The 13,206-nt window shown below is 55.4% G+C and overlaps 1 protein-coding gene and 1 long non-coding RNA gene across 3 annotated transcripts in view; one reads left to right on the plus strand and one right to left on the minus strand.

Moving 5' to 3' along the window:
* Positions 1–13,206, minus strand: part of ABCC6 (ATP binding cassette subfamily C member 6) — a 47,976-nt gene that overhangs the window by 13,157 nt on the left and 21,613 nt on the right. For both annotated transcript variants that reach the window (XM_026520257.4, XM_057315453.1), the window contains exons 12-21: positions 11,629–11,832; positions 10,273–10,419; positions 9,537–9,624; positions 9,051–9,126; positions 7,217–7,343; positions 6,856–7,032; positions 4,565–4,732; positions 3,957–4,131; positions 2,370–2,445; positions 793–913 (exon numbers count right to left, since the gene is read on the minus strand). In XM_026520257.4, coding sequence (XP_026376042.2) covers positions 793–913; positions 2,370–2,445; positions 3,957–4,131; positions 4,565–4,732; positions 6,856–7,032; positions 7,217–7,343; positions 9,051–9,126; positions 9,537–9,624; positions 10,273–10,419; positions 11,629–11,832 — 1,359 coding nt within the window. The remainder of the gene's footprint in view (positions 1–792; positions 914–2,369; positions 2,446–3,956; positions 4,132–4,564; positions 4,733–6,855; positions 7,033–7,216; positions 7,344–9,050; positions 9,127–9,536; positions 9,625–10,272; positions 10,420–11,628; positions 11,833–13,206) is intronic.
* Positions 9,906–12,746, plus strand: LOC123002182 (uncharacterized). The gene is made up of 4 exons (XR_008960484.1): positions 9,906–11,494; positions 11,596–11,861; positions 12,030–12,185; positions 12,539–12,746. It is a non-coding gene; the product is annotated as an uncharacterized LOC123002182 (long non-coding RNA).

Consider the following 13,206-nt stretch of genomic DNA (forward strand, 5'->3'; position numbering starts at 1 on the left):
TGAGTGGGTGAATGGGTGAATGAATGGATAGATGGGTGGATGGATAAATAGTGAGTCTGTAGATGAGTGGGTGCATAGGTGAGTTGATGGATGGATGGGTAAGTGGGTGGGTGGGTGGATAGATGGAAGATGAGTAGATGAATGGGTGGGTGGGTGGATGGATGGTTAACTGAGTGGATGGGTGGATAGATGGAAGATGGGTTGATGGATAGGGAGGTGGGTGGATGGATAAGTGGGTGTGTGGATGGATAGATGGAAGATGGGTAGGTGGACGGGTGGATGGATGGAAGATGAATAAATAGATGGATGAGTGAATGGGTGGGAGGTTCGGTGAAATGGGTAGATGACTGATTAGGTGGTAAGTGGCTGGATGGATAAGCAGGATGGATTGGGTGGGTGGTGAGGAATGAATGAGTGGGTAGGTGGATGGATGGGTGGACAAAGCAGCATACAAGAAAAGAAATAGTATAAGCTGCAGATTCTGACTGTCCTAGATTTGAGTCCCAGGTTGCTCCCTTGCTAGCTATGAGAACACAGACAAACTCTTTAAGATCTCAGTTTCTTCATCTCTAAAATGGGGCTACCATCATCTAAGTATAGGGTGGTTGTAAGCATTAAGAAACATGAAGCGTCTAGAGTCTTACTTGGCACACAGCAGGTGTTCAATAAAGGTGAGTCTCCCCGCTCCCTTCCCAGTGCTGTATCTGATGGGAGGTCTTGAGCCCTGAGGGGTGGAGGGGGGTGGGCAGCTGTAGCAGTGGACACAGAGGGGAGGGAGCAGCTGGTGGTTACCCTGCCCTTCCGCACGCCGTCCTCTCCTGTTGGCCGTCCTGCCCACTCGGGCTCCTCTAGGGCATCCCCTGACTGGGCCTCTGAGGTGGTGCCGTCCTTCTCGGGGACTAACTTCAAGGACCTGCCATTGAGAGGAAAGGAGGACAAATCAGTGTCTGTCCATGGGCTGTGTGTGGACCCTCAAGGCCACTGGTAGCCAATGAACCCTGAGCTACACTCTCCACTCACTTGTTCACTCACACGTTCGTTCTACTAGCATATTGAGCACCACGGGGCGTCGTGCTCTGTCCTCCCTCTGTGGTGCCCGGCGAAATGCCACCTCGTACCCCAGAGGCGAGCCAGCCTATTCTTCTGATGCTGTCCCACTGAATGAACTTATTTGCCCAACTTTGGAATGTGGTTTTTCCGAGTCTTTGTTTTGGCTTAAGTTTTGCTACAATCATTTTGTTTGCCCCTGCTGTTTACCCTCAGATTTATCAGTCCAGTTTGGCAGAATGTCCATTTTGCACAATTCAACATTGAGGATTTCTTGTATGTTCCTTTCATCTGTGGACAAGTGGGCTGCCTTAACCTTAAACGTGAATTGCCATCTGCTGACTGTGAAGCCATGGGCAGCTGACTTATCCTGTCTGCGCCTCAGTTTCTTCAGCCGTCAAATGGGGCTAGTCTATGTTTGCCTGTCTAGCTACCATTCAATCTTCTACCCATCCATCATTTATCAGTCTATCATCTATCTATATGTTCATCTGTGAATATCTATCTATATGTCTGTCTATCTATTTTTATCATCTATCTGATCTTACGTAAGATTATTGTGAAGACAGGTGGGACTGTCCACTGTGTGACCCAGACGTACTCTGGGTAGCTAGTTGGCATGGGGAGAAGCTGTGCCCAGCCTCTACTTACCCCCAGGGACCAAGGCCCCTCCAGATCCCCCTGGGGTCCCCCGACAACTGACACTTAAGCTCACACTGCCTAGCGCCCAGGGGTCCACTGTTGTGTTTTACAAAATCACTTTTCGTGAAAAGCAAGAGCACCGGGTGGCTCGGTTCCTCTGTGGCAGGCAGCCCCCGATGAGTCCAGCTATGGCCTGGCCAGAGGGGGCTGGAGAGAAGGGGACAGCAGGCCTTCCGGTGAACCCCCTGCCCCGTGTGTTCTGGCCTGCGCCAAGTGCTCCCATGAGTGTAGACTCAAGCCCTTTGTGCGGCAAGCTTGTCAAGCACGATGACCAAGCAGGTCATTAACACCTGTGGCGAGGAGCTTTCTTTGGAGCCAGCCCTGCTCCCCTCTGGCAACAAGCCCACCTGACAAACTGTAAGGCATTCGTCATGTTTGAGGGCACACTGGGCATTCTATGAACTGGCCGCTTGAGGACTTCATCATTTTGGCCGGTTGATTATCAAATACTTTAAGTGAAGAATCCCGCAGCTGAGCACCACGGTGGGCACTGAACAGGGGTGGGGTCCGGAATAGTTTGGGCCGCCCTTAGCTGCCTGAGATGCAGCTGGTGACCCAGGGACCCTGCCCCACGGCCTCAGCCCGTGCCCTCCCTGCACTCAGCACCACAGCGGACTCACCTCTCAGGTCCACCTGCGGGCCTCCCGTGTCCGGCAGAGCCTCTGGGGTCCATGGACTCGGTCGTGAGTTCTGTTTCTGCAAGGTCAAAGGAGGCCCGTCACGTGATGGGGGTCAGCACTCGGCGTCCAGACACTGGCTTTGACATCTGCTGGCTATATGGCCTTCACCTGTCTGAGCATCTCTCCTCTGACCTGGCTCCTGCAACTGCTCTCCACCCTCCCTGGGTTCTTCTGGGAACATTATTCCTCCCTCCCTCCCTTCCTTCCCTCAGCAAACATGATTGCACACGTGCTACGAACTTGGGGCTGGAAAGCAGTAGCAAATACTATGCATGGTGAACTGCTCCATGTTCCCTCTGATAGCCTTGCCCCAGCAGTTTCTTGTGCCTGGAATGTTCTTTTCTAGTAACTGCCAGCCAACCCCAGGAGTCACCTCCCCGAGGAAGGACCCTCATCCGACCGTCCCCCAAGCCAGATGGGTTCCATCTCCAAGCTCCAGGAGGGTGACATGGTGAGTCAACGTTTTGGACTTTTACCAGGGTGAGCCAGTGCTCAACAGATGTTTTCAGCCAAGGCAAAGCCTGGGGCTGGGGGCCCCTGACTGTGTGTCCTTGCTTTGTCATGGTGGGGGGGTGGTTGGGGTGAGGGCAGCATCCAGCCTGTTCATGAAAAGGCACATGTTCTGGCGTCAAGCTGCTTGGTTCAAATGGCCAGCGCTACCACCTAGAAGCCACGTGAGCTTGAGCCAGTTCCTTCACCTCTGGGCCTTGGTTTTCTCATCTGTGAAATGGAGGCAAAGACAGCTCTGGCCTCGCAGAGGCATTGCGACGATTAAATGAGCTCATGCATGGGAGGAGCCAGTCACCGTGGGGGGGCTCGCATCAGCGGCTTCACTTCTGATGTGTGGTCATTTTTGCAGCACGCATTGTGTTTTCTGGTTATTAGAAGTTCTAGCTACGGGACGCCTGGGTGGCTCCGTCGGTTAAGCGTCTGTCTTCGGCTCAGGTCATGATTTTAGGGTCATGGGATTGAAGCCCGTGTTGGGCTCCTTGCTCAGCGGGGAGCCTGCTTCTCCCTCTGCTTGTGCGTGCTAGGTCACTCTCTCTGACAAATAAGTAAAATCTTAAAACAAACAAAAAAACCAAAAGCCCCAGCTAGTGTGTCGTGGGCCTTCTGGTCTCTAGCCACCAGGTGACCACCTTGCTCTGCCTCTGCAGCGTTAGGACCCAGATGTCAGATTTGAACACCCCCACATTCTAATCTTGTGACCTCAGAAAATTCGTCTTTGCCCAGTGTGCTCACTAGTAACAGGGCAGCAGAGGCTGCACGTGCCTCATTGGGCAGTGGCCCGGATCTCACGAAGTAACATCCGTAGACGCACTCAGCCCCATCCCTGGTTCACAGAAGGTGTCACTGGCTCCAACTGAGGGGAGGGATGTCCTCCTCGGAGAGCCGTCTGCTTCCAGGCCTGGGCCCCCACGGAGGCTGTGGCCAGAGGGTTCTAGTCACGCCAGGGGGATCCTGGGAGCCTTCTCCCCTCGGGTGGCAGGAGCCAGGCACAGGCAGCCAGCAAAGCACAGCCAATACCTGCATCTCCACTGCCTGCTGGATGTCTGGCTGCGTCCAGAAGGCCCACCAGGGCCCCCTTCCTGTGCAGAAGCTCCTGGTAGGGACCCATCTCTGCGATGGCTCCGTCTTCCAGCACCATGATCCAATCAGCCTGGGGCAGGACGTGGAGTGCGTGGGTCACGAGAATCCGTGTCTGGGCAGGGAAGGGGTGGGAGTTACACTCCTGTGTTTGACCAGTCTTCCAGAGCTGGGGGGAGGGGCAGGCAGTGTCCTGGGGCTCAGCGCGGGGAGAGCTCCCCTCCTTGTATTCCTGCTCCCTTTCTCCACGGCCCAGCAGAGCAACAGAGGATCTCCTTCAAGCGGTGTCTCAAAACAAGGAGACACAGGCTTCCCCCAAACCTGGCCAGTGACCTGAGGTTGAGCTGGAATAGTCTAACCATGACCCGAAAGCAAGAATTAACTGTCATAAGCCACTGAGATTGGGGGTCGGTTGTCATGCGGCATTGTCAGAGCCAGAGCTGACCATTGTAGAGGAAAATGAGACTCGAGGAGCACGGCGGGCAGACGGGGGTCAGGACGTCCCCTGCCTTTGCCCTGTGAACGTTGACACGTTTCCCCGAACTTACCGTCCCACGGAGCAGCCCACCGGGCCCAATGACCTGGTCGAAGACGTGCTGGCCAACGTGGGCATCCAGGGCCGCCAGGGGGTCATCGAGCAGGTACACGGCAGCCTTCCTGTACACGGCCCGGGCCAGGCTCAGCCGCTGCTTCTGGCCTCCAGAGAGAGTCATGCCCTGTGGCCACAGCAGAGGGACAGGGGCCTGGTGTACAACTGCTCATCAGAGTGAGGGCCAGCTCGCTGTGCCTGTCCCCTGGGGCCACCTGCCAGCTTCACACGCTTGCTCTCGAGCCAGCGTCCCCCTCGGCCTCCACCCAGCCTCGCTTCCCGGAGGAGTTGTCCACACGCTCTGCACCTACGTCCTCTCCTCCCACCCACTTGTCCCTTGAATCTGGCTTGCGTTCTCCTTTCCCCATCGTATGGTCCCGCCTTCCTCAGGGACACCAGTCATCTCCCTGTTGTTCAACCCAGTCCTTATTTTTTCTCTTTCTTTCTATTTCTTTCTTTCTTTCTTTCTTTCTTTCTTTCTTTCTTTCTTTCTTTCTTTCTTTCTTTTTTTCATTCATTCATTCGTTTGTTCATTCCACTCACATTTTCCACATGGCTACTATACACCCAGTGTACTAGGCTCTGGGGATACAGCAATGAACAAGACCCAGTCCCTGCTCTCATGCATCTTATACTGTAATGAGGGTGGGGTGGGAGACACATCATCAATAACAAACAAGTGAAATATATCACCTGCGGGAAGGTGTTATGTGCTATGAAGACTAAGAAAGTAGAATTAGTGTGTATGCTGAACCAGCATGAGGAGGGTTGCTGTGCTGGGTAAGGTGGTGGTCAGGTAAGGCCTCTCCACTAAGGGGACATTTGAGTTGAGACCTGAAAGAAGTGAGGGATGAGCCATGTGGACCCCTGGGAAAGAGCTTTACAAGCAGAGAGAAGAGCAGGTGCAAAGGCCCTGAGGTAGGAAACGTGCTTTGGGTGTTTCATGAACAGCATGGAGATCCATGTGGCTGGGGTGAAACAGGAAAGGGGGAGCAATGATAGGAGATGGGGTCAGATAAGTGGGGCCAGACCTTGAGAAGCCTTGTTACCGACTGTCAGGACTTTGGCTTTGACTCTGAGGGAGGTGGGATGACCTTGGGAAGATTCCAAGCAGAGGAAGGATGTGGTGTGCCCTATATTTGAACAGAATCCCTTTAGCTGCTGCATCCGGATTAGCGTACCTGGAGTGAAGACAGAAACAAGCAGGGCAGCCATGTAGGGAAGATTGATGGTGAACGATACCAGGACACTCTGGGTCTCCCCTGAAGGTGGACTCAGCAGGATTTGCTGATGATCAGATGTATGGGTGTAGGGAAAAGAGGAAAATCAAGGATGACACCAAGGTTTGGGATCTGAGCTCTGGAAGGATGGAGCTCTGGTCACTGGGGATGGGGGTGGGCAGTTCCTGGGGGAGCATTGGTTTGGTTTAGGATGTGACAGCAGGACAGAGGTGAAGGAACCTTCCTTCCTTCTGAAATACCCTCCCCGTCCTCCTCCCTGGACACTCCTTAGCTGCACACGGGCTCCTCCAGACCCTCTCCTGGGCCCTCTCCTCTTCTAGCCAGGAAACCCACTCATTCCCTTAATAGTTGCTCCTACCTTTTCACTCTCCCCTCCCTAATCCCCTAATCCTGGGCAGGGCAAACTTTTTCTGTAGGGGGCCAGACAGTAACTATTTAAGCCCTAGTCTCCATGACAAATGCTCATCTCTGCCCCTGTCATGCAAAGCAGCCATGGACCCTGGGTAAATGACTGGGTGTGGCCGTGTCCCAAAAAAACTTCATGCACAAAAACACACAGTGGACTGGATTTGACTTGGGGGGTCATAGTTTGCTAACCCCTCCCCAATCTGTAACTCCAGATGCTTATATCCTGTCTATTGGACTTTTCTGCCCCAGACCCTTTGATGAGGCCCAGAGAGGGGAAGCTATTTGACCAATGTCACCCAGAAAAGCAGGGCAGGGCAGGACGGGAGCCCAGGTCTCCTGACTCCCTGTTGCTGAAAACCCCTTTCCACCAATCCCTACCACACCTCTGCTTTTGTCTCTATTTGCAATCATTCGCTCATTAGTCACTATTGATTGAGCTCTTCCTATGTGTTCAGCCCTGAGCGAGGCCCTCTGTCTGCCCCATTTCCCTGCTCCCTGGTCTCCTCTTTGTCCCTCCCTCCACATGGCCCCACAGGTCAGGGAGGCAAATGGTCCGGAGCTCTGATGCCTCTCTGTGCCAAGAAGTCCCCAAGACCCTCACCTGCTCCCCAATTTTGGTGTGGACCCCTGCAGGGAAGCTGCTCACGTCTGGCCACAGGGCGCAGGCCTCCAGAACCCTCTCCAGCCACAGCGGGTCCAGCTTCTGCCTGAAGCACACATTCTCTACCACGGACGTGTTCTGGACCCAGGCCTCCTGGGGCACGTAAGCCACGGAACCCTACAATGCAAACTCATTTGGCCATTAAGAGGCTGATAGGGATGGAGGTAGGAGCGATTTCGGAGAAGGTGGAGAAGTGGGGAGGGGCAGGGAGGAAGGGGGCAGGAGTGGGGGGCATGGGGAGGAGCCAGAGGGCTTTTATAATGGGGGACATTCTAGTAGACAGGCAAGGGGGCAGCCTCACCTTGATCCTCACCGATCCCTCCACCTTTGACAGCTCCCCGAGGAGGGCAGACAGCAGGGAGGACTTCCCTGCCCCCACGGCACCGACAACAGCCAGCAGATGACCCTGGGGCACAGTGAGGTTGATCCTGGCAACACAGGAGGGGAAACATGTTCCTGGGTAGGGCCCAGTCTGAGTCTGCACAGGACTGGGCAACCCCAGACGGAGCCAGCATTTCCGCTGGAGACTCATCCAGAGGTCCTTCCCTCTCCCGGTCCCTGTCTGGCGACTCAAGCAGCCATCCTTCCCCATGCACATGCATATGCATGCACACACGTGCACTCACACAAGCACACACACACTACAGCACACACATACACGCACGCAGCCTCCCACACAAAGTCAGGCAAGCACACACCATGCACACCACACATACCACACATGTGCAAACGCGAGCACGGACACGTGTGCACACGCACATCTGCACAAACACACAAGCACATCTGTTCTAACACATGCACACATATGCTCACACCTGTATGTGTACACGCACCTGCACCTATGAACACCTGCATACACGTATGTACACACACACACACGCACACACTGCTGCGGCAGGGCGGTTTACCGGCCTTGCTCTTGTCTAGGTTACTGCACTAGGCTGGTCACCACTTGCCCTCTGCCCCTGCCCGTGTGCCGTAGCCCATCCTCCACCCTGTGGCCAGAGGGACCCGTTAAAACCCAAGGCAGATCATGAGGCTCCTTTGGCTCAAGCCCTCTGCTCCCCGTTTCACTCAGGAGAAAAGGTAAAGTCCCAGCAATTCATGAAGGATGTCCAACCTCTTACTGCTCTGTCCCTTAGCTGCTCTTCCTCAGCCACACTGACCTCCCGTTTCTCAAAGACCGTAGGCCAGTGGTTCTCAAGCTGGAGGGATTATGCCCCCCCTCAAGTGTCATTTGTCACACCTGGTGGGGTTTGCTGCTAAAAGCTAGTGGGTAGATGCTGGAGGTTCTGCTAAATATCCTACAAAGCACAGGACAGTCCCTACAACAAAGAAATCTCCAGCCCTAAGTATAAACAGTGCTGAGACAGAGGAAACTTGATCTAGGCACACTCCTGCCTCAGGACCTTTGTACTTACTGTTTCCACCGCCTACAAAGCTCTTCTCCCAGACAGCTGCAAGACTCATTCCTTCCCTTTATCATGACCTTACTATCACACCTCTCCCTCGACATCACTCCCTTACCCTGATTTCTCATTTGTGTGCTCCCATCAGAAGGTAGGTCAGCCCCAAGGGAAGAGTGCCTGTGTTTGTCTCCTTCACTCTGTCCCTTGGGCCTCCAGCAGCGGCTGGCACACAGCAAGCGTTTAATAAAGATTACAGAATGAGTGACTGACAATCGACATAAACACTGCCCAGTGTATTTTCTTTCCCTTCTTGCAGAGTGTCGGGGTTGGGCTGGGGTTTTCTGTCACAGAGACCCAGCCAAGGTTGGGGGCTGGAGGTGACAATGAACCCGGGGACCGACACAGAAGGCAAAGAAGCAGATATGGCAGGTAAGGCTGGGCCGTGGGGTTCCTCTTGGCCAGGCCCCTCTCGGTGTCATCTTGGCCAGTCTGGGGAGCGGGGAGGTGTCTCCTCCCTGACCGGGGAGGCTCATACTCCCTGTTCTTCTATTTCCAGGAGTCTCGCTTCCCCAAAACTCTCTGCCCGGGGCTGGTCCTACCAATTTACCCGCCAGCCCCAGCTCAGATTAACCCACCCTTCAGCGCCCGGCTGTTGGAAGCTGCTGGAACCTCTGGCATCTCCCTCCTGCTGACGGGAAGGTAGTTACCAGGGAGGCTGTGCTGTACCTGTGCAGACAGGGCGTGCTGTCCCGGGACCAAGCAAAGGTGCCGTCGTGGATGCTGATGCACGTCTCCCCAGCAGCTGCGGGCAGAAAGGGGAAAGCCAGCCAAGCCGCGTTTGGTGAGTCTCATCGCGCAACAGGGCCATGCCCTCTCTCAGTCTGTTTTCTAGCTTGAGGAACACATGGCCATGCTTATGTGCCTGGCCTTTCTGCATGAGGGCAAGGGCCTGGTCGGTTAGAGGGTTTGCGGCCATCTGCCCAGAGTGGCACACAGTAGGTGCTCACGAGTTGCTGCTGAATCATGGGGAGAAAGCAGCATCACTGTGTCTGTTTCCACAGTACGTGGCTGACGGCCTCATCCGCATGTGCCATCCTGGCGCCAGCAGCCCCCCAGCTAGGACCCTGGCATTTGGTCGGGGGGGGGGGGCTGCAGGGGTGCTGCTGGTCCCGCCATCCCTCCCGCACCCCTCCAGCTGAACTCTGCACTCACAGCATCTGGAGGGACTTGAGTCCACAGCCCCAGGGTCTACTTCTTCCAGGCAGAGGAAGGTGGCCAGACGGTCAAAGGACACCCGGGCCTGCGGAGACCAAAGCCCCAGGTCACTGATGCCTGAAGAGCAAAAAAGGAACTCAGGCTCTGGGTGTCTGATGCCTCAGGATGTGGAAAAGCTTCTGGTGGCCCAAGCCTGATGCATTTGCAAGGCATTAGCACAAAGCTTTCGGGGTCACAGGAAATGGTGCGCATGGAGGTGGGGACACGATGGTGACAGTGACCTCCCAGCTCCTCTCCCCTAATTAGCATAATAAGGACAATCGGGCTGCCATCCTGCAGATGAAACCCAGGAGGAGGATGGCAGCTTTTCCAAGGGAGTCATCAGACCATTATCAGAAATGATTCCAAACTTCGTCCACCTAGGGCGGCCGTTTAGATAGGGACGCGTCAGCGAGACCACTTGCTCTCATCGCCATCACAGCGCAGTGTGAGTAGAGACAGCAAGGGAAGAGAATCCACATAAAAATGCTTGCTGTGAAAAGGGAATGGGTGGCCTGGCATGACGCTGTATCCTCTGCCCCTCCCTGCTTCCCTGCTCTGTCTCCCTGCCTCTTCCTCCCTCCCCTGTCCGGCCTCCTCCAGTGTAGGCAGTGTGGGGCGGCATGGCGTCGGGCCTTCCCGCTACACCCCTGCAAGGCTCCCCCCACAGGGCCTCCCCACCCCGCTGCCTCACCTGGACCACGGAATTGATGGACAAGGGCAGGAAAACCTGAGCCTTTCTGAGGATGGTGAGGACCGTGAGGGTCACAAAGGCTTTCTCAGCGTCCATGGCGTTCTCCTCGGCCACCAGCGTATGGACAGCAAACAGAACCAGTGCAGCCTGCGGGGACACACCGGGGGTAACAGTGAGCTGGGGGCCTGGCCCAGGAACCCGAGCAAGCGGGACATCTCCGAGGGCCTGTGTGGCCAAGCCCACCATGTTGGAATGGTCTCCTCCATCTGCCCCTCACCCCAAAGTCTGCCAGTCCCCCTGGCCTCACTCCTACTTCATGCAGCTGTGCAAGTGTTTCTTAAAAAATACAAGTGTCTTGGTGAAGGGAGCTGCGTGTGCAGCCCCTGTTCTAGGACCAGCAGCTGTGGGTTCCAGGCATCTGGGGACATCATGCCGTTTGATCTTGGTAGCATGTGGGAGGTTCTAGACATGGGTGGGACCTGTGGTCCTAGAAGGCCTTGGAGATGACCCTGGAGTTGCAGGTATCCGCAGCACTCGAAGGGAGGGCCCTGGGCATTGGTGGCGTCTGTGGTTCTGGGTGTCACTGGGTGATGTCAGTTCTAGGTGTTGGTGATGTTTCGGTTCTAGGTGTCACTTGGTGATGACACGATGGTCACTTGGTGCGATGGTGACTCAGTGATCCTGCCTGGGGAGCTCTCACGGTTCTGAGTGATGGTACTGGTGGTTCTGAGTGTTACCAGATGCACCCCCCCCCCGGGGGTGGGGGGTTCTAATCCTTCTGGAAATACTGGTTAAGGCCCACCTGCCACCAGCCTTGAATATCTTAGGAGGAGTCTGGGTCATTTATTTATTTATGTGGCAGTGAGTCATTGCAGTTTGTCGGCAACAGCATGAGCGGAGTCAGAGCTGTGCTTTAGGAAGCAGATCAGGTGGCAATCTGTGGAATGAACTGGAGGACAGGGCAGGCACTGTGCCCCATGCGGGGCCGCTGCGGCCGTGGGTCAGCTGGCGTTAATGTGGACGTGGGGTTCTCCCCCTGCAGCTTCCTGCCCCTGTTGCCTCATCCTCGTGCCAGAAGCAGCAACAGTTCCAGATTCCTGGAACCTTCTACAGGAGAATGACGGACCTTATTAGCCACTGCCACCTTCAGGGGAATGGTCTAATTGGTTAGCTAACTCAGCACAAAGCAAGGATCCCTGGCAGAGAGAAGGATCCAGGAGAGGTACATTTTGATGGATGGGGTGGTCTGCAAAGAGGAGCTCCAGGATCTTGGAGGGTAGGGGGCCCCACCTACCTCATCCCCCTAAGCACTTCCTCTTTTAGTCTATGCTCTGCTGAGAGACCAGGTGAGCTCACCAGAAACGTGGACACTTGGAAGGACACCAGAGACACAGAAAAGAGGAGGTTGGAGGTCCTCAAGGCGCCCAGCTCCTGGCCTCGGATGCTCAGGATTCTTTCTAGAAAGGCTCCTTCCCAGCCATGGGACTTGACTGTCTTCATATTCCTGATGATGCAGCTGGTGAGCCGTGCCCGAGAATCCTTCTGCCTCATGTGCTCTTCCTAGGACCGGAGGGAAGAGGAGGGCAGAGGTGAGGGAAACTTCAAGAATTCTCCTTCTGCAAAACCATCACACCCCACCTTCAGCAAATGCTGTTGATTCTTCCCCCATGCCTGGCCCCAAGCTGTCTGCCTCTCAGCATCGTTGTCCCCACCATCCTGGCCCAAATCACTGTCATCTTGCCCCTGAACCACTGCAGGTGTCTCCTCCCTTCTGTCCCCGTGCTTCTGCCCTCATCGTGGGTGACAGATGATGTGCCATCACAGAGGGAAGCTCCCCAAGACCAGGGAAGGGGTGGAAGAGTCGGAGCCCTGAACCAGCCTGGGTGTGGTGCCATCTGGAAGGCTTCCTGGAGGTGAGAGTGACATGTGAGCTATGAGGAGGAGGTGCTTTGTGCATGCTGAGTGCACAAAGAATGGGTGGATGAGGTGGACAGGGGAAGATGGAGGGGACAGCATGACCCAGAGGACAGGCAGTGTGGTGTAGGGGAGGGGGAGGTGGCCTGGACCATATTGGGACTTGGAAGTCAGGCGGAGGAGTTCAGGCTGTTTCCCTGTGTTTCACCAAGGAGGGGCAGGTGTGGAGAATGTCTTAGAGGAGGCCAGACAGGAGGCTGCAGAAACAGTGTGAGACCGATCTCCCTCCTCCTTCCCTCCCTCCCTCCTTCTACCCTCCCTCCCTCCTTCTAAGTGCCACGTATCATTCTAGAAGCTGAGATCACATCAGTGCATATTTCCTCCTGGTGCGAGGGTTCCAGTCTTAAGAAAGAGAGACAGCAAATGGAAGAGCAAGGTACAAAATGACAAGTGCTCTGGAATCAGACATCACAGGCCAAGTGGATGAGCAGCTGAGTGCTAAGGGAAGGACACGTTGCTATGGTAACTGGGGGCCCGTGAGGGCTTGGGGTGGGGGAAACAGGGACGTCTTGGAGGAGGGCGTTCCAGGCAGAGGGAGCCAGGGGCACAAAGGCCCTGAGTGGAGCTTGAGGGTCGGGGCAGTGGAGTGAGCCAGGGCAGAGGGCCAGGAGGTGAGGCCAGATCACAGCTGGCCTACTGGCCACCACAGGATTTTGGCTTGGACTCTGAAGGCGATGGGAGCCATCATGGTTCTGAGCTGAGAGGGGTGTGTGAAGAGGCCCAGGTAGGGATGAGGACAGAAGCAGAGCCCCAGGGAGCGTGAGGCAGGGGCAACATTCTGGATGCATCTGCTGACAGATGGCATGTGAGAAAAAAAGATGCATTTGAAAGCTGACCCATGACTGGCTTGTGCCCTGAAGGCTCGAGGGGTGCAGCTGCCATCCACCGAGATGGGGGTACTGGGTGGAAGGCGGAGGTCTGAGTGACGGGAAAGGCTCACACCACCATGTCCCCCCTCCC

This window comes from Ursus arctos, unplaced genomic scaffold, assembly GCF_023065955.2.
Source record: "Ursus arctos isolate Adak ecotype North America unplaced genomic scaffold, UrsArc2.0 scaffold_2, whole genome shotgun sequence".
In the NCBI taxonomy this organism is placed as follows: Eukaryota; Metazoa; Chordata; class Mammalia; order Carnivora; family Ursidae; genus Ursus; species Ursus arctos.